Source organism: Halichoerus grypus, chromosome 6 (assembly GCF_964656455.1).
Source record: "Halichoerus grypus chromosome 6, mHalGry1.hap1.1, whole genome shotgun sequence".
Lineage (NCBI taxonomy): Eukaryota > Metazoa > Chordata > Mammalia > Carnivora > Phocidae > Halichoerus > Halichoerus grypus.
In genome coordinates this window covers 57917667-57943831 of record NC_135717.1, presented here as the reverse complement: position 1 = coordinate 57943831, position 26165 = coordinate 57917667, and the positions used below count along the sequence as shown (strand labels likewise).

Here is a 26165-nt window from a genome sequence, read left to right as displayed (position 1 = left end):
TACTTCACAAACTATTGCACAAAGTTGAAAAGGAGAGAACACTTCTCAACTCATTCTGTGAGGCCATTATTACCTTGATATCAAAACCAGACAAACTATGTGATAAGAAGATGATAGATTGATACCTCTGATTAATATAAATGTAAAAACCCTAAATAAAACACAAGAAAGTCTCATCAAGCAAGATATAAAAAGGATTAGTCACCATGACCATGTACAATTTATCTCAGGAAAGCAAAGTTAGTTCAACATATGAAAACCAATCACTATAAAATGCCATGCTGATCAAGTAAAGGCCAAAATCACATGATCATCTCAAGAGATGCAGAAAACACATGTGACAAATTCTCATGATGAAAACATTCAACATATTTGTCACAGAAGGGAACATGCTTACCTGACAAATGACATCCACAAAAAACCCTCTCCTAACATCATACCTGATGGTAAAAGATTGAAAATGTTCCCCCTTTATCTCTGGGCTCTAAGGTTGGTTCAACATCTGCAAATCAATCAATGGGATACAATACATTAATAAAAGAAAGAACAAGAACCACAGGATCCTCTCAATATATGCAGAAAAAACATCTGACAAACTACAGCTTCCTTTCTTGATCAAAACTCTTCAGAGTACAGAGATAGAAGGTACATACCTCAATATCATAAAAGCCATCTATGAAAAACCCACAACAAATATCATTCTCAATGGGGAAAAACTGAGCTTTCCCCCTAAGGTCAGGAATGTGGCAGGGATCTCACTATCACCACTGCTATTCAACATAATATTAGAAGTCCTAGCCACAGCAATCAGACAACAAAAAGAAATAAAAGGCATCCAAATCGGCAAAGAAGTCAAACTCTCACTCTTTGCAGATGATATGACACTTTATGTGGAAAACCCAAAAGACTCCACCCCAAAACTGCTAGAACTCATACAGCAATTCAGTAAACTGGCAGGATATAAAATCAATGCACAGAAATCAGTGGCATTCCTATACACCAACAACAAGACAGAACAAAGAGAAATTAAGGAGTCGATCCCATTTACAATGGCACCCAAAACCATAAGATACCTAGGAATAATTCTAACCAAAGAGGCAAAGAATCTGTACTCAGAAAACTAGAAAATACTCATGAAAGAAATTGAGGAAGACACAAAGAAATGGAAAAAGGTTCCATGCTCATGGATTGGAAGAACAAATATTGTGAAGATGTCAATGCTACCTAGAGCAATCTACACATTCAATGCAATCCCCATCAAAATACCATCCACTTTTTTCAAAGAAATGGAACAAATAATCCTAAAACTTGTATGGAACCAGAAAAGACCCCAAATAGCCAGAGGAATGTTGAAAAAGAAAAGCAAAGCTGGTGGCATCACAATTCCGGACTTGAAGCTCTATTACAAAGCTGTCATCATCAAGACAGTATGGTACTGGCACAAAAACAGATACATCGATCAATGGAACAGAATAGAGAGCCCAAAAATGGACCCTCAACTGTATGGTCAACTCATCTTCGACAAAGCAGGAAAGAATGTCCAATGGAAAAAAGACAGTCTCTTCAACAAATGGTGTTGAGAAAATTGGACAACCACATTCAGAAGAATGAAACTGGACCATTTCCTTAGCCATACACAAAAATAGACTCCAAATGGTTGAAAGACCTCAATGTGAGACAGGAGTCCATCAACATCCTAAAGGAGAACACAGGCAGCAACCTTTTTGACCTCAGCCACAGCAACTTCTTCCTAGAAACATCGTCAAAGGCAAGGGAAGCAAGGGCAAAAATGAACTATTGGGACTTCATCAAGATAAAAACTTCTGCAAAGCAAAAGAAACAGTCAACAGGGGCACCTGGGTGGCTCAGTTGGTTAAGCGGCTGCCTTCAGCTCAGGTCATGATCCCAGGGTCCTGGGATCGAGTCCCGCATCGGGCTCCCTGCTCGGCAGGAAGTCTGCTTCTCCCTCCCCCACTCCCTGGCTTGTGTTCCCTCTCTCGCTATCTCTCTCTCTGTCATATAAATAAAAATAAAAATAAATAAAAAATTAAAAAAAAAAAAAAGAAACAGTCAACAAAATCAAAAGACAACCGACAGAATGGGAGAAGATATTTGCAAATGACATATCAGATAAAGGGCTAGTATCCAAAATCTATAAAGAACTTATCAAACTCAACACCTAAAGAACAAAGAATCCAATCAAGAAATGGGCAGAAGACATGAACAGACATTTTTCCAAAGAAGACATCCAAATGGACAACAGACACATGAAAAAGTGCTCAACATCACTCAGCATCAGAGAAATCCAAATTAAAACCTCAATGAAATGCTACCTCACACCAGTCAGAATGGCTAAAATTAACAAGTCAGGAAATGACAGATGTTGGCAGGGATGCAGAGAAAGGGGAACCCTCCTACACTGTTGGTGGGAATGCATGCTGGTGCAGCCACTTTGAAAAACAGTATGGAGGTTCCTCAAAAAGTTGAAAATAGAGCTACCCTACGACCCAGCAATTGCACTACTGGGTATTTACCCCAAAGATACAAATGTAGGGATCTGAAGGGGTATGTGCACCCCAATGTTTATAGCAGCAATGTCCACAATAGCCAAACTGTGGAAAGAGCCAAGACGTCCATTGACAGATGAATGGATAAAGAAGAGGTGGTATATACATACAATGGAATATTATGCAGCCATCAAAAGGAATGAAATCTTGCCATTTGCAACGACGTGTGTGGAATTGGAGGGTATTATGCTGAGTGAAATAAGTCAATCAGAGAAAGACATGTATCATACGATCTCACTGATACGAGGAATTCTTAATCTCAGGAAACAAACTGAAGGTTGCTGGAGTGGTGGGGGTTGGGAGGGATGGGGTGGCTGGGTGATAGACACTATGGAGGGTATGTGCTATGGTGAGTGCTGTGAATTGTGTAAGACTGTTGAATCACAGACTTGTACCTCTGAAACAAATAACACATTATATGTTAAAAAAAAAAAGAAGAAGAAGAAGATAGCAGGAAGGGAAAAACGAAGGGGGGGAAATTGGAGGGGGAGATGAACCATGAGAGACTATGGACTCTGAGAAACAAACTGAGGGTTCTAGGGGGAGGGGGGTGGGGGGCTGTGTTAGCCTAGTGAGGGTATTAAAGAGGGCACATACTGCATGGAGCACTTGGTATTATACGCAAACAATGAATCATGGAACAGTACATCAAAAACTAATGATGTAATGTATGGTGATCAACATAACATAATAAAATAAATAAATAAATAAATAAATAAAAAGAAAATGTTCCCCCTAATAGGAATGAAATAAGGATATCTGTTATTACCACTTCTATTCAAAATGGCACTGGAGTTTCTAGCCAGATAATTTGATAAGGAAAAGAAATAAAAGGCATCCAGAATGGAAACAGAAAGTAAAAATGAAAGTAAAACTATCTCTATTTGCAAATGACATGATCTTGTATATAGAGGGTCCTAAGGAACCATGTGATTACACTGGGCTCACTTCAACAATCCAGGTTAAATTTATTTTAAGGTCAACTGATTAGCAACCACAGTACATCTATAAAGTCCCTTCACAAAAGTACCCAGAATTGTTTTGATTGAATAACCAGGGGTAGGACACTTGGCGGGGTACACTTTCATAATTCTGCCTACCACAATTAGGTAGGCATTAGTTTGGTTCTCTTGTTCCACTTTATACATTTTAAGGTGTTGACCAGTCTATGAAGCTTAAACTAGTTGCGTCCTTGTAATTCTTCCATGACTAATTCAGTTGTAGCACACACTAAATCAATGTATCTACTCATCAGGTTGCCAGACTTCATTTGCAAAGAAATGAAATCCACTGGGTCCTTTCCAACTATTTAATTGGTAAAATTCCCTGCCCGCTTTCATTTGGGAGAATCTCAGTCTACTGGCTATTTGGCCGTGGTTCCAAAGATATATTCTTAAATAAAACAAACAAAAAAAGATATATTCTTTGAAATTTGTATTATATTTATTTTAATACACTATTATTTGATTTTATGTATTTCTGTTGAGTATCGATTTTTTTCACTTGTAGCTGAATTAATTGGAAGAATATATACCCATACAAATTTCACAAATAAACAAGCCATCTGCCTGTGAAGAATAAAATTCCTGACAAAAGAAAAACAAATGACATATATGAAAAATTTCTGTATTTCTACAGAGAAATTATAGAATGTATTATTATTTAGCTCAAATCCATGGAATAATAATATTTACTTTAAAATATTTGACAGCTTGACTACTTCTGTTATATGGAAAAATTTCGTTGGTGTCATATCAGTTAAGTCAAATAATCATCTAAGTTGTCAACTATGATTCCCTGACTGATGTTATTACTCTGAATTTAAAATAAAAGAAATGGGAAAATCAACAGATATTGTATTATCTAATAAGAAATAGGCATCAATTCTGTTCAGGAATTATGAAAACTTCATGTAGCTCACTAATTTAAAATGCACACAACATGCAGGCACACATCAAGGACCTTGATATTATTATCTTGACAATCAAAGAATTTGTGGAAGAAATAAAGCTCTCTGCAAAATACTACTTGAGGCAGAATGAATCATTAAGTACCAAATATGTATGCCTTTGAAATTTTTTGTACAACACCTCGGCCACTGCCATACATCCATCAGCATCTCTCATTTCTGCCTGGTTGGACAGCAGCAGAAATAGGATTGTCAAGTGCGGAGAAGTTGGATAGAGGAGGGAAAAGAGAGAATGTAATGGTCCTGATGAACAAAATCAGTAACCTTTGGTGACATAACTCTTGACATTCCCAGATACACATTTGGCCTAATCTTCATTTCCAAAGACAGCATCCTCAGAGCAGACTGCTATATCACTGCCTGAACACACCAAGTATCTCTACATGGTCCTTAGGTGGTTCTTTCAATCTCAAATATCATGTCTCTCACTTCCCTGTCCATTGAAATACCACTCATCTTTCAAGTCCTTTCTCAAGTCTTGTCTTAAAGTGATGACATCAGTTTCCACTTGCAGTGTGCTTCTCTCTGGTGTCAGAATTTGCCTATATCCACAGAGCAGTATGCTCAGACTAACATCACAGCACTTTAAAAAATTTCCCCCATATTATAATTCATTGTGTTATTGTCAAGGGTGTTTTTCAAAGAGATCATATCATATATGCAGCATATATCATAACAGTCTTTATAATATTCATAGCATGTATCATGATGCCTTACACACACTGGGGTTAATAAAAGCTTTTGAATTGAAATTCACAATTGTCACCACCATATATAAATACATGCACCTAAATATATAAAAGAAATTTTTCCATAAGATACCTCAGAATAAACCTAACCAAAGAGGTAAAGGATCTATACTCTAGGAACTACAGAACACTCATGAAAGAAATTGAAGAAGACATAAAAAAGATGGAAAAACATTCCATGCTCATGGATCGGAAGAATAAGCATTGTTAAAATGTCTATGCTTCGCAGAGCAATCTATACCTTCAACGCCATCCCGATCAAAATTCCAAAGACATTTTTCAAAGGGCTGGAACAAACAATCCTAAAATTTGTATGGAATCAGAAAAGACCCCGAATTGCCAAGGAAATGTTGAAAAAGAAAAACAAAGCTGGGGGCATCATGTTGCCTGATTTCAAGCTATATTACAAAGCAGTGACCACCAAGACAGCATGGTACTGGCACAAAAACAGACATATAGACCAATGGAACAGAATACAGAGCCCGGATATGGACCCTCAACTCTATGGTCAAATAATCTTCGACAAAGCTGGAAAAAAATATGCAATGGAAAAAAGACAGTCTCTTCAATAAATGGTGCTGGGAAAATTGGACAGCTATATACAGAAGAATGAAAGTCGACCATTCTTTAACACCATACACAAAGATAAACTCAAAATGCATGAGAGACCTCAATGTGAGACAGGAATCCATCAAAATCCTACAGGAGAACATAGGCAGTAACCTCTTTGACATCGGCCACAGCAAATTCTCTCAAGATACATCTCCAAAGGCTAGTGAAACAAAAGCAAAAATGAACTTTTGGGACTTCATCAAGATAAAAAACTTCTGCACAGCAAAGGAAACAGTCAACAAAACAAAGAGGCAACCCACAAAATGGGAGAAGATATTTGCAAATGACACTACAGACAAAGCACTGATTTCCAAGATCTATAAAGAACTTCTCAAACTCAACACCCAAAAAACAAATAATCAAGTCAAAAAATGGGCAGAAGACATGAACACTTCTCCAAAGAAGACATACAAATGGCTAACAGACATATGAAAAAATGCTCATCATCATTAGCCATCAGGGAAATTCAAATCAAAATCACATTGAGATACCACCTTACACCAGTTAGAATGGCAAAAATTGACAAGGCAAGAAACAACAAATGTTGGAGAGGTTGTGGAGAAAGGGGAACCCTCTTACACTGTTGGTGGGAATGCAAGTTGCTACAGCCACTTTGGAAAACAGTGTGAAGGTTCCTCAAAAATTAAAAATAGAGCTACCCTATGACCCAGTAATTGCACTACTGGGTATTTACCCCAAAGACACAAATGTAGTGAAAATAAGGTCCATATGAACCCCAATGTTCATAGCAGCAATGTCCGCAATAGCCAAACTGTGGAAAGAGCCGAGATGTCCTTCAACAGAAGAATGGATAAAGAAAATGTGGTCCATATATACAATGGAATATTATTCAGCCATCAGAAAGGATGAATACCCAACTTTTACACCAACATGGATAGGACTGGAGGAGATTATGCTAAGTGAAATAAGTCAAGCAGAGAAAGTCAATTATCATATGGTTTCACTTATTTGTGGAACATAAGGAATAGCATGGAGGATATTAGGAGAAGGAAGGGTAAAATGAAGGGAGGGAAATCGGAGGGGGAGTTGAACCATGAGAGACTATGGACTCCGAGAAACAAACTGAGGGTTTTAGAGGGGAGGAGAGGTGGGAGGACGGGTTAGCCCTGTGATGGGTATTAAGGAGGCACGTACTGCATGGAGCACTGGGTGTTATACAAAAACAATGAATCGTGGATCACTACATCAAAAACTAATGATGTACTGTATGGTGACTAACATAATAAAATAAAATTTAAAAAAATAAAAGAACAAACAAAAAAAGAAAATTTTCACATTTAATTATTTTTTTACTTTTAAAATAGTGTTACTACAATATTGAAAATGGCACAGCTGGAACAATACGGTGAATTTCATTTCACAAATACAAATCTTGTTTGTATTTTTATTGTAAGGTACAGGCTGACCTACTATTATAAAATCTCCTCCTTCATTGAAAATTCAGATGAATGTTGAAATAACAGCATAATAAAGCTGATTCTTACACAAAATCAGAGTATACATCAAGGTACACCTGACCTATGTTTGCTACAAAAGTGACCACTAACCACTAAAATCAAGATAATTTATCTGTTAGTTCTTGGAGGAGGAATTTGGTTTACTCACATATCTCCAACAGTGCATATTGTTAGAAGCAAAAATGCTCAATTAATGTTTATTGAACAGACTTGAGACTGAAAACTATGGCTCATAGACAAATCCCACCTGCCACATGATTTTGAATGGCCTGAGAGCTAAGGGTTTTTACATGTGTAAATGGTTGAAAAAGTTCAAAAGAATAATATTTGCTGACATGTTAAAATTATATGAATTATAAATTCCAGAGTCCATCAATAAAAAAATAGTTTTATTGTAACACAGTCATGCTCAATCTTTATGTATTGTCTATGGCTACTTCCACAGCATAATGGCAGGGTTGAGTAGTAGGGACATAAACTATATGATCTAAAAAGCCAAAACTATTTATACTCTGGTCCTTGAAGGAAAAAAATATGCAGATTCCTGGAATAGAAAAGGTATAAGGTTTATGTCTCCATCACTAGATGGTGAGTTCCCTGGGGACAAGAACTTTGTTCTTCTTCACCCTTATATTTGCAGATCCTAGGATAATATGTGGAGCAATGTAAATGCTCAATAAGAATTTTTTGAAATAATAAATATATAAAAGAATAAATGAACATTAATTTTTCACTGATATAAAAATAAACAGATATTAAGACTATAAAGGCTGCAAAAACTTGATCTAGACAGTGAGTGTAAGATTTTTTTTTCCAGTTTTTGTCTTTCGCTGTTTATTATTAGTAAAATAATACAACTCAATGTCTAAATCATGCACCTGCCAAGTATTTAGAAATGCATTATGGTTCCCAGTGCCCATCACAAAGGGCAGCATGGAGCAGTTTACGGGCATGCTGATATGAGAATGTCCAGTGATAAATATAATACTTATACAAAAAAAAAAAAAAACCCAGAAGTTAAGACCTCAAGAAAAGATAAACCAAAGAGGCATATTTTTATGAGAACAGAAACTTGGAGAAAGGGATCAGAACATGTTAGATTCCTTCAGACTTTGGCCTGAGGTTAGGCTGTGGTTGTAGCTGGTGCGTGTGACTAAAATTCTGATAGAAAAGCTGCTGTCTCCTTGGCTGGCAGAATCAAAGAAAGGAAACTAGGCCAGCCAGGTCCACCATAAATAAAGGGAAGGATTCTAGAAAGAAGAGAGCCAGAAGAAGAGTTGGCTTATGTTTCGTGAATAAACTACTCAAATCCCGGGCTAAAATTAAAACATGCATGTGTAGGCAGGGAGCACATCTAGTAAAGGTTAAAAGAACTGAATTGATATTTGAACTTCTGACGACAACAAACAAAACAGAGGTTTCAATTTGAGTCTAAGCAAGTTAACCATCCACTTAGACAAAACAAATTATAAACATCTTAGAAAAAGCCCTTGCAGTTCTCATAAAACTGAACATTCACTGACACAGCATCTCACTTCTAGATATTTACCCAAGAGAATTAAAAACATCAGGACACAAAGACTTATTTCTATACGAATGTTTATAGCATGACATTCCATAACAGGAAAAAAAACAGAGGTGTCCAACAATAGGAGAATGGATGGATAATCTCATACAATTGCACACTATTCAGTAATAAAAAGGGAAGAACTCATGATACATGCTACAACATGGATGAATCTGAAGCATTATGCTAAGTGAACAAAGCCTTGCACAAAGTGTATACACTGTATGGGTTCATGTACATGAAGTTCTCGAACAGGAAAGACAAATCCATGAGGGAAGAAATTAAAATGGTCATTGTCTTGGTCTTGGGAGTGGAGGGTAGGAGCAAGGATTGGTTAGGAAGTTATATGAGTGAACTTTCTGGCTTGACAATAATGTTCTACATTTTGTTAAGTGTTCAGGTTGCACAGGTGAATGCATTTGTCAGAACTTATCAAATAGTACACTTACGATTGGTGTTTTCATGTAATGTAAATTTTACCTCAAAATTTAAAAAAATAATTGTAATGAATATTGAATTCTAACAGGGGCAAATGCACTTTTTCTTAAAAGGCCAAATAGTTTAGGCTTGGTGGACCGTATGGTTTCTGTCACAGTGACACAACTCCAAGGCTGTAGCACAAAAGCAGACATGGGCACTTTGTGAATGAGTGGGTGGGGCTGTGTTGCAATAAAACTTTATTTACAAAAACAGGAAAATGATCACAGGCCATGGTTTGTTGACCCCTACGTCTAGATGATACCATGCTAACGTACTTGGGGTAAAGTGATTTCTGCAATTTCTTTGGAATGCATTGAAAATATAATGGATTGATAGATGGGGAAAGGGATCAGTAGATGGATAGATATTTCATAAAACAAAAAGTTTTAAGGTTGTAAAACTTAAGTGGTGGGTATATGGCTATTCACAGTAAAAATTTTTTGAAGCTTTCCATATGATTGAAAAAATTGTAATAAACTGGGGGGGGAACTATACAAATAAAAAATAACTGGGCACACAGACCCTGCTTATAGCTTACTAGACAAAACAGAGTTATTATGGCCACGAATTAAGAAACACAGTGTAAATGAGGGGTGCCTGGGTGGCTCAGTTGGTTAAGCATCTGCCTTCGGCTCAGGTCATGATCCCAGGGTCCTGGGATCGAGCCCCCATGGGACTCCCTGCTCAGTGGGGAGCCTGCTTCTCCCTCTCCCTCTATTTTTCCCCCCTACTCATGCTCTCTCTCTCTGCAGTCTCTCTCTCTCAAATAAATAAGTAAAATCTTAAAAAAAAAAAAAAGGAACAATGTAAATGAAACTTTCAAAGTTATTATGTGCTACCCAGCAATCCCACACAACCGAAGAAATGCCCCAGCAATGGGTCATTGCAGGTGTGGCCACTGAGAATAGCAAAGGGCCTTCAGTCCTAGGCTAAGATCATCACACTCTCTAGAATAAAATTAAAAGATTGGATGATGTTTAATAGTTTGTGTGTGTCATAATATAATATATGGATTTTAGATCTAATTTAATAATTGGTCAAAATAACATGAGTTCTAATATTTCCATTTAAACCTGATTTTAAATACCCAAATAAGAAAAATAATCTGCAATATAGAGGGAAATGTTAACTTTTCAAATAAATTATTATTTCTTAAAGATTTTTTACTTACTTATTTGGCAGAGAGAGAGAGAACAAGCAGGGGGAGCAGCAGAGGGAGAGGGAGAAGCAGGCTCTCCGCTGAGCAGGGAGCCTGATGAGGGGCTTGATCCCAGGACCCTGGGATCATGACCTGACCCAAAGGCAGACGCTTAACCAACTGAGCCACCCAGGTGCCCCAAGTATTTTTCATCTCTGATAACCTATACATTTTACATTTATAGTGAATTACACATTTTAAAATCCTCATGTATTTCCGTTAATATCCCCTGAACTCTAGAATTATTTAAAACTTGATATTCTGATAAGCGTTACAAGAAAAACTCATATTCCATTATTTTTTAAAATATAAAGTTTTACCATTGTTGCAAAGACATAATTGAATTTTTGTAACGATACCTTTTCATCTAAATGCAATGCTATATACTTTTTAAAAATCAATATTTTAATCACTCTGCTCCAAGCTTTAGTAGACTTCAAATATTGACACAGTGATGTTTTTAATGTTCTAATAGATTTTCAAAATTAGCTCTGAAAACTTCTCCAGGCATTGATTACATGATGGAAAATATTATGTTGGAGTACTAGCAAATTATTTCAAGAGTAAGTTAATCAAAAATTTTATTAATACTCATGAAATAAGGATTTTTGAATGGAGACAAGATTCCAACCAGATGATTTTTCTATAAACATTTTCACACAGCTAATATCTAAAGGCAGAACATTGGCTTATTTAAAATTATATCTAGGGAAATACTCATATTTTAACATTTAATTGTAGTTACAAGAGATGCATTTCTATTATTAAAATCACCAGCCTTCAATAATTACGCCAGGCAATATTTTGCCCCCTTCTCCCTATGAGGCTTGTCTTATTCCCACTTTACAGATGAGGAAACTGAGACCACATAGACAGCAGGTTGACAGCCAGGGTTCAAACCCATCTAGTTTGACTCCAGAGATCTGAATTCAAACCAAGTGATGTAGCTACAATGGTATTGGCCTATAAAACATCTCAAATTTGATGTAATTGCCCCCATTTTATTTCTTGACTGGCTATCAAAAAAATCAGCATGACAAAATGAGAAAAAAGTAGGAAGAAAGAAAAGAAAGAGGGAAGAGAGGGAGGAGGGAGGAAAGAGGGAAGCAGGAAGCACAATGACAAGGATTCTGATTGTCTAACTCGAAGACGAGGAGGCACACAAAAGGCATAGAAAAAGAGCCACATGCAACAAAAGGAGAAAATTTCAGGTATTCTGCCCAAGAAGAAGCCTAGGATAAGTAAATGCATGCTGTGAAGTCTTTAAGTATAAGATAGAAGCAGTGGGGAGGTTCTAACAGAGAGATATATATAGAATCAAAAACTTTGCAAGGTATTGTAATGACTAAAAGATGGGAACCAAATTCAATATCATCACCATTTGACACAACTGAACACATCATAAAAATTTTCTGTATTGCAGCAAGTTGTTGGTCCTGTTTGAAAAGCTGATCTCTTGTTTGTGATAAAGTTGGCTTATTCTTAACAATTGTCAAAGATTCCTTTTAAAAAGTATTTTTAATCATGGATCACTACATCAAAAACTAATGATTTATTGTATGGTGACTAACATAACATAGTAAAATAAAATTTAATAAATAAATAAATAAATAAAAAGTATTTTTGCCATCAAAGCCAAGCAAATTAACAAACTTCAGTTCACTTACCTAGGAGCTGGAGTTAGGAACACCAAAATTATCCAGAAATGTACTAAATATCAACCTTTCTTGAATGTCAGATGTTTTATGGGAAGTTATACCCACAAATCTCATTTAGCTCTTACATCAACTACCTATGAACTAAGTATTATCATTCCCCCTCTCAGAGTTGAGAAACTGTGGCTTAAAAAAAGTAAATTGCTCAAGATCACACATCTAGTAAGTGATGGAGCCAGGATCCTAATCCACATCTATAGGTTTTATGCAAACATTTCCAAACAATTAACACCTGATACCTCAACATTGACTTGCTTTAAATTATCTCTAGGGAAAATACTCCCATTTAAAATTAGGTTGTATTTATTTGAGAGAAACATCACTTTTTTTTTTTTTAGGTGTTTGATAAAGTTTTATTTTAATTCCATTAAAAAAATTTTAAATTCGGGGGAGGAGCAAGATGGTGGAGGAGTAGGAGACCTAAATTTCGTCTGGTCCCAGGAATTCAGCTAGATAGGGATCAAACCATTCTGAACATCTACAAACTCAACAGATCTAAGAATGAATAGCAGCAACGCTCTGAACAGAAAAGCGACCACTTTCTGGAAGGTAGGACATGCGGAGAAGTGAATCCAAGGTGATATTCGGAAGGATAGACCACGGGGGAGGGGGCCTCCGTCAGCCATTACTGGCAAGTGATAGAGCCGAGGAGCACAAAATCGGAACTTTTAGAAGTCGGCTCCGCTGAGGGATGTAGCTCCAGTGGCTAAGTGGGGGGTGGAACCCTCGCGGGACAGTGTGGTCTCAGGACCCTCGGGGTCACAGAAAGACCGGGGGTGCCTGAGTGCAGCAGAGCTCCCAGGTATCGGAGCAGGGAAGCCGGTTGCAGAGACGGAGCCGAGGCGCGGGCTCTCAGCTCAGGGTGGCCATAAACCGTGATCCGTGGCACAGTCGGGCCACTGCTCCTCCAGCAGGGACCCAACAAGCGGCAGATCCGGGGAGACTCCCCTTCCTCCCCTGGAGGAGCGGCGTGGGAGCACACCACAGGGATCTGCTGGGTTTGGAGACTCCACACCCAGTCGGGTGCCAGAGATAGAAACGCGCGGTCACAGGCCGGGTGAGCACGGAGTGTGGCCGGAGACCGGGGAGACGGGACTGACTGACTGCTTTTCTCTGGGGGCTCACTGAGGAGCGGGGCCCTGAGTTCTTGGCTCCTCCGGGGCGGAGATTGGGAGGCCACCATTTTCACTCTCGGCCTCCAAAGCTGTACGGAAAGCTTGCAGGGAACAAAAGCTCCCGAGAGCAAACCCAAGCAGATTACTTAGCCCCTGACCCGGCAAGGGCGGGGCAATTCCGCCTCCGGCAAAGACATTTGGGAACCACGGCAACAGGCCCCTCCCCCAGAAGATCAGCAAGAACAGCCTGCCAAGACCAAGTTTACCGATCAATGAGAACGGCAGAACTCCAGTGCTAGGGGAATAATGCACATAGAATCCATGGCTTTTTTCCCATGATTCTTTAGTCTTTCAAAGTTATTTTTTTTTTTGTTAACTGTCTTTTTCTTTTCTTTTTTTTTAATTTTTCTTTTTCCCTTTATCAACCAACATCTTATCAATCCCTTTTTTAAAAAATCTTTTTTATTTTTCATTTTTAGAGTCATATTCTATCCCTTCATAGTAGTTAACCTTATTTTTGGTATATATATATATAAGTTGTTCTCTCTTTAAAATTTTGGATTACAGTTTCTTCTAACAGATCAAAATATACCCTAAATCTCTAGTGTATGGATTTGTTCTAGTCTCCTCCCTGATCACATTCTCTCCCCCCTTTCTTTTATTTTTAAATCCTCTTCTTTCTTTTTTCAACCAATTTCTTATCAATTCCTTTTATAAAATCTTTTATAATTTTCATCTTTACAGTCATATTCCATTCCTTCATCATATTTACCCTTATTTTTGTACATATATAAGCTTTTCTTTCTTTAAAATTTTGGGAGGCACTTTCTTCTAACAGACCAAAATACGCCCCAAATCTAGTGTGTGGCACTGATCTATGCACCAGCCAAAAAACCATATTCTGGTTTTTTTGTTTGTTTGTTTGTATCTTTTCTTTTTCTTTCTTTTTTCTTTTTTCTTTCTTGCCCTTTCTTTTCCCCCAGTTTCAGGTCTCTTCTGATTTGTTTAATGTGTATTTTTCTGGGGTTGTTGTTACCCTATTAGCATTTTGTTCTCTCATTCATCTATTCTCCTCTGGACAAAAAGGCAAGACGGAAAAAATCACCTCAACAAAAAGAACGTGACAATAGCGATAGCCACCGACCTAATCAATATGGACATTAGTAAAGTGTCGGAACTAGAGTTCAAGAACAGCAATTTTAAAGATACTAGCTGGGCTTGAAAAAAGCATGGAAGATATTAGAGAAACCCATTCTGGAGAAATAAAAGAACTAAAATCTAACCAAGTCAAAATCAAAAAGGCTATTAATGAGGTACAATCAAAAATGGACACTCTAACTGCTAGGATAAATGAGGCAGAAAAGAGAATTAGTGATAAAGAAGACCAAATGATGGAAAATAAAGAAGCTGAGAAAAAGAAATATAAACAACTACTGGATTCACAAGGGAAGAATTCGAGAGATAAGTGATACCATAAGATGAAACAATATTAGAAATTGGGATCCCAGAAGAAGAAGAAAGAGAGAGAGGGGCAGAAGGTATATTGGAGCAAATTAGAGCAGAAAACATCCCTAATTTGGGAAAGGAAACAGGCATCAAAATCCAGGAGGCACAGAGAACTCCCCTCGAAATCGATAAAAAGAGGTCAACACCCCAAAATCTAATAGTAAAACTTATGACTCTCAGACACAAAAAGAAAATCCTGAAAGCAGCTCAGGAGAAGAGATCTGTAACCTACAATGGTAGAAACATTAGATTGACAACAGACCTATCCACAGAGACCTGGCAGGCCAGAAAGGACTGGCATGATATCTTCAGAGCATTGAATGAGAAAAATATGCAGCCAAGAATACTATATCCAGCTAGGCTGTCATTGAAAATAGAAGGAGAGATAAAAAGCTTCCAGGACAAACAAAAACTAAAGGAATTTGCAAACATGAAACCAGCCCTACAAGAAATATTGAAAGGGGTCCTCTAAGCAAAGAGAGAGCCTAAAAGCAACATAGACCAGAAAGGAACACAGACAATATACAGTAACAGTCACCTTACAGGCAATACAATGGCACTAAATTCCTATCTTTCAATAGTTACCCTGAATGTAAATGGGTTAAATGCCCCAATCAAAAGACACCCAGGTATCTGATTGGATTAAAAAAAAAGACCCATCGATAAGCTGTCTGCAAGAGACTCATTTTAGACCCAAAGACACCCCCAGATTGAAAGTGAAGGGGTGGAAAACCATTTACCATGCTAATGGACACCAAAAGAAAGCTGGGGTGGCAATCCTTAGATCAGACAAATTAGATTTTAAACCAAAGACTATAATGAGAGGTGAGGAAGGACACTATATCCTACTTAAAGGGTCTATCCAACAAGAAGATCTAACAATTGTAAATATCTATGCCCCTAATATGGGAGCAGCCAATTATATAGCCAATTAATAACAAAAGCAAAGAAACACATCGACAACGATACAATAATAGTGGGGGACTTTAACACCCCCCTCACTGAAATGGACAGATCATCTAAGCAAAAGATCAACAAGGAAGTAAAGACTTTCAATGACACACTGGAGCAAATGGACTTCACAGATACATTCAGAACATTCCATCCCAAAGCAACAGAATACACATTCTTCTCTAGTGCCCATGGAACATTCTCCAGAATAGATCACATCCTAGGTCACAAATCAGGTCTCAACCGGTGCGAAAAGACTGGGATCATTCCCTGCATATTTTCAGACCACAATGCTTTGAAACTAGAACTCAATCACAAGAGGAAAGTCGGAAAGAACTCAAATACATGGAGGCTAAAGAGCATCCTACTAAAGAATGAATGGGTCAACCAGGAAAGAAGAATTTTAAAAAATCATGGAAACCAATGAAAATGAAAACACAACTGTTCAAAATCTTTGGGATGCAGCAAAGGCAGTCCTAAGAGTAAAGTATATAGCAATACAAGCCTTTCTCAAGAAACAAGAAAGGTCTCAAATACACAACCTAACCCTACACCTAAAGGAGCTGGAGAGAGAACAGCAAATAAAGCCTAAACCCAGCAGGAGAAGAGAAATAATAAAGATCAGAGCAGAAATCAATGAAATAGAAACCAAAAGAAGAGTAGAACAGATCAACAAAACTAGGAGCTGGTTCTTTGAAAGAATTAACAAGATTGATAAACCCCTGGCTAGACTTATCAAAAAGAGATGACCCAAATAAATAAAATCATGAATGAAAGAGGAGAGATCACAACCAACACCAAAGAAATACAAACAATTATAAGAACATATTATGAGCAACTATATGCCAGCAAATTAGATAACCTGGAAGAAATGGATGCATTCCTAGAGATGTATCAACTACCAAAACTGAACCAGGAAGAAATAGAAAACCTGAACAGACCTATAACCACTAAGGAAATTGAAGCAGTCATCAAAAATCTCCCAAAAAACAAAAGCCCAGGGCCAGATGGCTTCCCAGGGGAATTCTACCAAACATTTAAAGAAGAATTAATACCTATTCTTCTGAAACTGTTCCAAAAAAATAGAAATGGAAGGAACACTTCCAAACTCATTTTATGAGGCCACCATTACCTTGAACCCAAAACCAAAGACCCCATCAAAAAGGACAATTACAGACCAATACCCTTGATGAACATGGATGCAAAAATTCTCACCGAAATACTAGCCAATAGGATCCAACAGTACATTAAAAGGATTATTCACCACGACCAAGTGGGATTTATCCCTGGGCTGCAAGGTTGGTTCAACATCCACAAATCAATCAATGTGATACAATACATTAATAAAAGAAAAAACAAGAACCATATGATCCTCTTCAATAGATGCAGAAAAAACATTTGACAAAGTACAGCATCCTTTCTTGATCAAACGTCTTCAGAGTAGAGGGAGAGAGGGTACATACCTCAATATCATAAAAGCCATCTATCAAAAACCCACAGCGAATATCATTCTCAATGGGGAAAAACAGAGCTTTCCTCCTAAGGTCAGGAACATGGCAGGGATGTCCACTATCACCACTGCTATTCAACATAGTATTAGAAGTCTTAGCCACAAAATTAACAAGTCAGGAAATGACAGATGTTGGCAGGGATGTGGAGAAAGAGGAACCCTCCTACACTGTTGCTGGGAATGCAAGCTGGTGCAGCCACTCTGGAAAACAGTATGGAGGTTCCTCAAAAAGTTGAAAATAGAGCTACCATATAACCCAGCAATTGCACTACTGGGTATTTACCCCAAAGATACAAATGTAGGGATCCGAAGGGGTACATGCACCCTGACGTTTATAGCAGCAATGTCCACAATAGCCAAACTGTGGAAAGAGCCAAGATGTCCATTGACAGATGAATGGATAAAGAAGAGGTGGTATATATATACAATGGAATATTATGCAGCCATCTAAAGGAATGAAATCTTGCCATTTGCAACAATGTGGATGGAACTGGAGGGTATTATGCTGAGCGAAATAAGTCAATCAGAGAAAGACATGTATCATATGATCTCACTGATATGAGGAATTCTTAATCTCAGGAAACAAACTGAGGGTCGCTAGAGTGGTGGGGGGTGGGAGGGATGGGGTGGCTGGGTGATAGACATTGGGGAGAGTATGTCCTATGTTGAGTGCTGTGAATTGTGTAAGACTGTTGAATCACAGACTTGTACCTCTGAAACAAATAATACATTATATGTTAAAAAAAAAAAAAAAAGAAGATAGCAGGAAGGGAAAAATGAAGGGGGGGAAATTGGAGGGGGGGACGAACCATGAGAGACTATGGACTCTGAGAAACAAACTGAGGGCTCTAGAGGGGAGGGGGAAGAGGGATGGGTTAGCCTGGTGATGGGTATTAAAGAGGGCACACACTGCATGGAGCACTGGGTGTTATATGCAAACAATGAATCATGGAACACTACATCTAAAACTAATGATGGTGATTAACATAACATAATAAAATAAACTTTAAATTCTTTAAACTCCATTTAATTAACATACTGTATAATTAGTTTCAGGGGGAGAATTTAGTGATTCATCAGTTGCATATAACACACAATGCTCATTACATCAAGTGCCCTCCCTAATGCCCATTACCCAGTTATGCCATCCGCCTACCCACCTCCTCTTCAGCAACCCTCAGTTTGTTGTACCTGAGAATCATAAAGATGAACAGCGTAAAATATTACATTTATACATCACTTATTTAGAGTGATTTTTCTCCTTGTATTTGAGAAGTTTAGTATTAGTATAGTATTAGTATAAACACTGATCTAAGAAAGTCTTATACTTTTTACTTTTTTTTCCTTATTGTTATGAGAGAAACATCACCTTTATAAAAAATCTCCAGCCTTCAATTAGTAATGCCAGGCAATATACTACCTCTTTTCATATCATGTGTAAGTCCAACAAATGAGGGAAGGCATAGAATTGATTTTTGCTCACTAAAATATCTTAATCACGGGGTGCCTGGGTGGCTCAGCCATTAAGCGTCTGCCTTCGGCTCAGGTCATGATCCCAGGGTCCTGGAATTGAGCCCCGCATTGGCTCCCTGCTCCACGGGAAGCCTGCTTCTCCCTCTCCCATTCCCCCTGCTTGTGTTCCCTCTCTCGCTATGTCTCTCTCTGTGAAATAAATAAATAAAATCTTTTAAAAAAATAATAAAATAAAATAAAATATCTTAATCACCTGGTACAAAATGATGAATGAATTAAGTTCATTAGTTATCAAATAAAGAAATGAATAAAAGTCTGGCTCCAGAGCCACCTCAGAGGCTAATGAGCAGCCTATCGGAGCCTCCTAGATAGCCTGAGAAAACAAGTGTTGTTAGAGCTGAAATCAGTATAGCCAAAAGCAAAGTAATTTGATGAATTAACCTATGTAGCATTATCATGTTAAATTTTTCATTTTCCATAAAGAGTCAAAACAGCTAGAAAATCCCAATCATTGTCTAGGTAGACCTTCAGGATCCCAGGAACGCAACTATGAGACTCCATTGTGATATTTTATATCATAAACATCCTGAAAATGGTTAAAGAAGGCATAGAGTTAGACATTATAATAATTGATATCTAAATATCAGCCAATATTCTACTGATAATCAACCACTTGACAAGAAAAAAAGAAAGAAATTCAAAGCATTTACCAGACATATCACCGTTGTGATCATAAAATGGAGGTGAGAGACCAGTCATCCCACTTCTCTTTGTCCAACCAAGTTGCAGACTCTGATCTTGTGTCATACTACAGAGCCCATTTTCAAAATCACATCTTTCATAACTGGAGCCTAATGAGAAAATAAAGAAATTAGCTTTCACAACCCCATTTGGCTTCTTAAGAAATCAGACAAGAGTAGAGAAAAAAAAAAAGCTTAGCAACAAACAGCAAATGTAGATTAACATAAGGACTATTTTGCACATTTTAAGTCTACTTTATTAATGCAAAGCTTTTTTGCAGATGACATTCTAATAAATCAGTACACACAAAACCAGTGTGGTCAAATAGAAAGAAGGCCACGCGAGGTCAGAAGACAGAGGACCTAATCCTGGTTTTGTCTATTACCGGAGTGCTTTAGCTAAACCATTTAACCATAGCAAGCCCTTTTCTTCCCTTATAAGATTAGAATAATGACATCCTGCCCTCTCTCCCTCAAATGACTGCTATAAGAATCGAATGACATAATTTATATCAAATACAACTCTTAGAACTATAAAATATGAGGAATTATTATTAAGGTTATATCTTCAGCTCCACCTCGATATTTCAGCCTTCCAGGCATATCAGAATCTCAGGTGTGGGCAAACACATCACCAAGGACCTTCTGACTAAAGATCGACCATCCGTGGCTGTGATGCACCCCTGGAATTAAATATAGCACCTTCCTGTTGAGTATCAAGTTCTTGGAATTCTTGGTGCTTTTATCACAACAAAGGCAATTTCTGGCTCTTTTTGTCTTTTCCCCAGGTTTAACTGATCCAAGCAGTTTGGCAGAAGCTGAAGGATTTGGACATTTGGTTGTTCATAATAACCACCAGGTCGGGCTTTATTTCATTATCCAACATCTGTAAATGTCAACTCTCTAAAAAATAGGTTATCTCGACCACAATAGCCCCTGCTGGGTTATAGTTCTTAACAACCATGGAGATTCTCCTTTGACAAGTTTGTTCTTGCCCTGACTGGTTGCATTAGCCACTGTGGGAGTAAATATGCTGGTGAATGCTTAGGCAGCATCTGGCAACCCAGTCACGAAATCATAATTTTTACTTAAGCACATTTTGGACAAAATATTATTTAATAATGATATATCGGATGCATGTTCTTGAGATCATACATATGAGTACTGAAAGCTGATTTAGAAATATCACTTTTGAATGACAAGTAAACTCGCTTTATTACCAATGGTCTATTTCATTTATTTTACTCCTAGATCCCTTATTTTGAAAGATCTCATAGACCAGCTGTATTCTGTAATAACAGGAATCTTAATAGCTACAATTTATAAAGGTAGTTTGTTCTGTGCTAGGCATTCTACTTGCAGTTGTTTATTTATTCCTTACAATAACCATATGAATCAGGCATTTTTTTCCATTTTAAAAGTGAAGAAGCTGGGGCAACTGGGTGGTTCAGTCAGTTAATTGTCTGCCTTCAGCTCAGGTCATGATCCTGGGGTCCTGGGATTGAGCCCCACGTCGAGCTCCCTGTTCAACGGGGAGTCTGCTTCTCCCGCTGCCCCTCCCCCCTCATGCTCTCTCTCTCTCTCTCAAATAAATAAATAAATAAACAAAATCCTTTTTTTAAAAAGTGAAGCAGTTTAGACCATGTGTTACAGACATAAAGTAACTCACCCAAGATAGACCAGCTAGTGAGTGCTGGGGCTAAGATTAGAACCAAGGTCTTTCTCATGTATCATATGACCTCACTGATATGAGGAATTCTTAATCTCAGGAAACAAACTGAGGGTTGCTGGAGTGGGGGTGGGGTGGGAGGGATGGGGTGACTGGGTGATAGACACTGGGGAGGGTATGTGCTCTGGTAAGTGCTGTGAATTGTGCAAGACTGTTGAATCTCAGATCTGTACCTCTGAAACAAATAATGCAATACATGTTAAGAAAAAAAAAAAAAGAAGAAGAAGATAGCAGGAGGGGAAGAATGAAGGGGGAGAAATCGGAGGGGGAGACGAACCATGAGAGATGATGGACTCTCAGAAACAAACTGAGGGTTCTAGAGGGGATGGGGGTGGGAGGATGGGTTAGCCTGGTGATGGGTATTAAAGAGGGCATGTTCTGCACGTAGCACTGGGTGTTATGCACAAACAATGAATCATGGAACACTACATCTAAAACTAATGATGTAATGTATGGGGATTAACATAACAATAAAAAATTAAAAAAAAAAAAAAGAACCAAGGTCTTTCTGACTTCAGAACATGAGCTCGTAAAGCTCTGTTCTGAGGCCTAATTATTAGTTCACTCTCCTATTTTGATCAAAAACCTAGAGTTAGGGGGCACCTGGGTGGCTCAGATGGTTAAGCATCTGCCTTCGGCTCAGGTCATGGTCCCAGGGTCCTGAGATTGAGCCCCGCATCGGGCTCCCTGCTCAGCGGGAAACCTGCTTCTCCCTCTCCCACTCCCCCTGCTTGTGTTCCCTCTCTCGCTGTGTATCTCTCTGTCAAATAAATAAATAAAATCTTAAAAAAAAAAAAAACCCTAGAGTTAGAAGTTGTAGTCAGCCTGAAGGAACCAGTATTTCCAGACTGAATTGATGTCATTCTATCCAAAAGCTAAGAAATTTGATTAGTCTGGGAATCATACCATGGCTAAATTTACAATTGCCATAAGGCCTTTGAAATATTTAGAATAGCTGGAATATCCCAATTATTACCTCATGGACCTCTCGTGATCCAGAGAATCTGGTTGAACAAAAAAAAAAAAATGAACAAAATTATATATAATTATTTGTATATATATGTGTGTGTGTCATTCAATTAGCTATGCATGTATCTGCATAAATAGATTTTCAAGTTTCCTGTAGTTCCTAGCAATTTTTACAACAATCTATTTGTAATTCTAAAATATTCTAAACTATTTTTACCACCATATTTCAGCAACTATGTGTATGAAATATACATACATTCTCACATAAGTGTCAAACATTTTTTAAATGCCAAGAAATCACGTTGCATTACAATTACTTAGTTGACTTCTGTTCACGATGTTTTGTTCTTTTTAATACAGAAAGATAATCATAATGATTTCTGGAAGTGTTAAAACTAGAAAAATAGCTAAATAGAACATTTTTTTCCTTCTGAATAACCTCAACAGGGGTTCTTTTTGTTATAAAATGAATCTAATGAGCATACATTTTCAAGTACTTCTTGTAAAAATCACAAACTTCTAATAACTGCTGGATTATTCAAAATTTGCATATGAAAATTTTCCATTTATTTTCCCCCAACAGAGAGTTGTATATTTTAAACCATTTGAACCATGTTTCTTGCACTGTCGCTGATTTGCCTCTTAATTCCATATGCCACATGTCTACATCCAAATCTGAAACTATTTGCTATGCTAAAATCTGCCTGCATAGAGCGTTCTGCTACCATAGCCATCACTAAATTGTGTTGAGTAAGGCCACAGTTCAACAGGATATGGAACAATGAGGAGCAGTGTGCAGGAACTTATCAGTAGAATCCATATTCCTGGGCTTTTGGAACGTGTGGAACTCATTTCTCCAATTTTGTGATCCCAAAGGTGGGATGTACTATAATCAAAGAGGGAGGGTGTCTTCATGATGTGATCTGAGGTTGCTTGGAAGGCCCAATTATCCCCCGAATTGTCTTCCACAGTGCCCGACTCTCTCATTTAAAATTCACTGAAGAGTTCCTCTTAGATTTAATCATTAACACCTTCATGGGAAGACAAATATCAAATTATATCTCCAAGTGATGGTTAACTTAGGGCATACTTTTGAGAAAATGAGTAGGAAGAGAATAAACTTTTAAATAGTGGTGATGGTGAAGAAATTGGTGCATAACTCAGAATTAAGTATGGTATGGGTAGATGGTCACAATATAAAGTTCTTAGAAGACAGAGAAAATATAAGAATTATGAAAAAATCTAGAAAGGGAGAGGCAGAAGATAGTAAAAGCAAACCGCATCTCACAATATTGCCTGGGCCTATATTAATAATGCATTTCTCTCTTCCTCTTAAAAGATCTTTGAGGCCCAGTTGTAGTCTTAACGATGAGTCCTGCTCTTTCTGAAAAATTGTGGCAAAATACACATGACATAAAATTTATCTTTTAACCATTTTTAAGTATACCGTTCTCTGGTATTAAATACATTCACGTTGTTATGCAACCATCACCACCATCCAACCCCAGAGCTTTTTGTTTTTTCCAACTGAAACTCCATATCCATTAAACACTAACTTCCCATTCTCTCTTCCCTGCAGCCCACCATTCTACTGACACCCACCATTCTTTTCTGTCACTATGGATTTGACTACTCTACATACCTCATGTAAGTGGAATCCCAATATTTGTCCTTTTGTTACTTGTTTATTTCACTTAGTATTATGTCCTCAAACTTCACCCATGTTGCAGCATATATCAGAATTTGTTTCCATTTTGAGACTGAATAATATTCCATTGCATGTACATACCACATTTTGTTTACCCATTCATGTTCTGAAAGGACATTTGGGTTGCTTCCACCTTTTGGCTATTGGGAATAATGCTGCTATGAACATTGGTGTACAAGTATCTGTAAGAGTCCCTGCTTTCATTTCTTTTGGATGTATCTCCAGACATAGAATTATTGTGTCATGTGGATAATTCTATTTTTAATTATTTGAGGAATTGCCATGCCATTTCACAGAAAAGCTAAAAGATTTTACATTCCCACCACAATTGCACAAGTGTTCCAATATTTCAACATCTTTGCCAACAACTGTTATTTCCTGGGGTTTTGTTTGCTTATAATAGCCATCCTAATGGGTATGAGGTGGTATCTCATTCTGGTTTTGATTTGCTTTTCCCTAATGATCAGTGATGTTGAACATCTTTTCATGTGCTTACTCATATTTGTATATCATCTTTGGAGAAATGTCTATTCAAATCCTTTGTCCATTTTTAAATCAGGTTGTCTGTTTTTTGTTGTTGTGAGAGTTCTTCATATATTCTGCATATCAACCTCATATCAGATATGTGATTTGCAAATAGTTTCTCTTATTCAATGGATTGCCTTTTCATTCTGATAGTGTCCTTTGATATGCAAAAGTTTTCATTTTGATGAACTCTAATTTATCTAGTTTTTTTGTTTGTTTGTTTTTTGGTACCTATGGTTTTGGTGTCATCCAAGAAGCCATTGCTAAATCCACTATTGTGAAGCTTTTCCTCTGTGTTTTCTTCTAAGAATTTTATAGTTTCAGCTCTTACATTTAGGTTTTCAATCCATTCTGAGTTAATTTTGTATATGGTGTAAGGTAGGGATCCAACTTTAATCTTTTTGCATGTAGATATACAGTTTTTACAGTTTTTGTTGAACAGGCTGTTCCTTCTCCACTGAATGGTCTTGGCACCCTTGTCAAAAATCATTTGCCTACATATGAAAGCTTATTTCTAGGCTCTCTATTCTATCCCATTGGCCTATATGTCTGTCTTTATGCCAGTGCCACTCTCTTTTAATTACCGTAGCTTTGTAATAAGTTTTGAAGTCAGGAAGTATAAGGGCTATAAATTCGTTCTTTTTTGAGACTTTTTTGGTTATTTGGGGTCCCTTGAGATTCCATATGCATTCTAGAATGGATTGTACTACTTCTGCACAAAATATTCTCGGGATTTTGATAGGGATTGCATTGACCCCGTACATCACTTTTGGTAATACTGACATCTAAACAATATTGATTCTTCCAATCCATGAACATGAGATGTCTTTTCATTTCATTGTGTCTTCTTTAATTTCTTTCAGCAACAATGTTTAGTTTTCTATGTATATGTCTTTTGTCTCCTTGGTTATATTTTATTTTTTAGAGGAAGAAGAAATGTAATTTTTATTGAAGTTAATTTACATACAATATTATATTAGTTTCAGGTGTACAACATAGTGATTCAATATTTATGCACATTACAAAATGATCACCATAATAAGCCTAGTTGCCACCTGTCACCATACAAAATTTTTACATTATTGACTATATATAAAAAATAAATATAATATTATATGTTAATATTATATATTGACTAATATTATATATTGACTATATTATGCAACATAGTATATTACATCATGTCTTGTTTATTTTTTAACTGGTATACTGTACCTCTTTTTTTATTTAAATTCAAGTAAGTTAACATCTAGTGTATTATTAGTTTCAGGGTAGAGTTTAGTGATTCATCAGTTCCATATAACATCCAGTGCTCATTTTATCAAGTGCCCTCCTTAATGCCTGTCATCCAATTACCCCATCCCCCCACCACCTCCCAAGACTGTACCTCTTAATCCCCCTCACACATTTCATCTATCTTCCCATTCCTCTCCCCTCTGGCAACCATCAGCTTGTCATCTATACCTATAAGTCTGTTTCTGTTTTCGTTTTGTTTATTCACTTGTTTTGCTTTTTAGATTCAACATATAAGTAAAATCATATGGTATTTGTCTTTCTCTGTCTGATTTATTTAATTTAGCATAATACCCTTTAGGTTTACCCAT

General features: G+C 37.3%; 1 protein-coding gene across 1 annotated transcript in view; it reads right to left on the bottom strand.

Annotated features, from left to right (window-relative positions):
* MALRD1 (MAM and LDL receptor class A domain containing 1) overlaps positions 1 to 26165 on the bottom strand; it is an 806170-nt gene that overhangs the window by 760963 nt on the left and 19042 nt on the right. The window contains exon 3 of the mRNA XM_078074136.1: positions 19601 to 19741. Within this exon, the coding sequence (XP_077930262.1) occupies positions 19601 to 19741 (141 nt within the window). The remainder of the gene's footprint in view (positions 1 to 19600; positions 19742 to 26165) is intronic.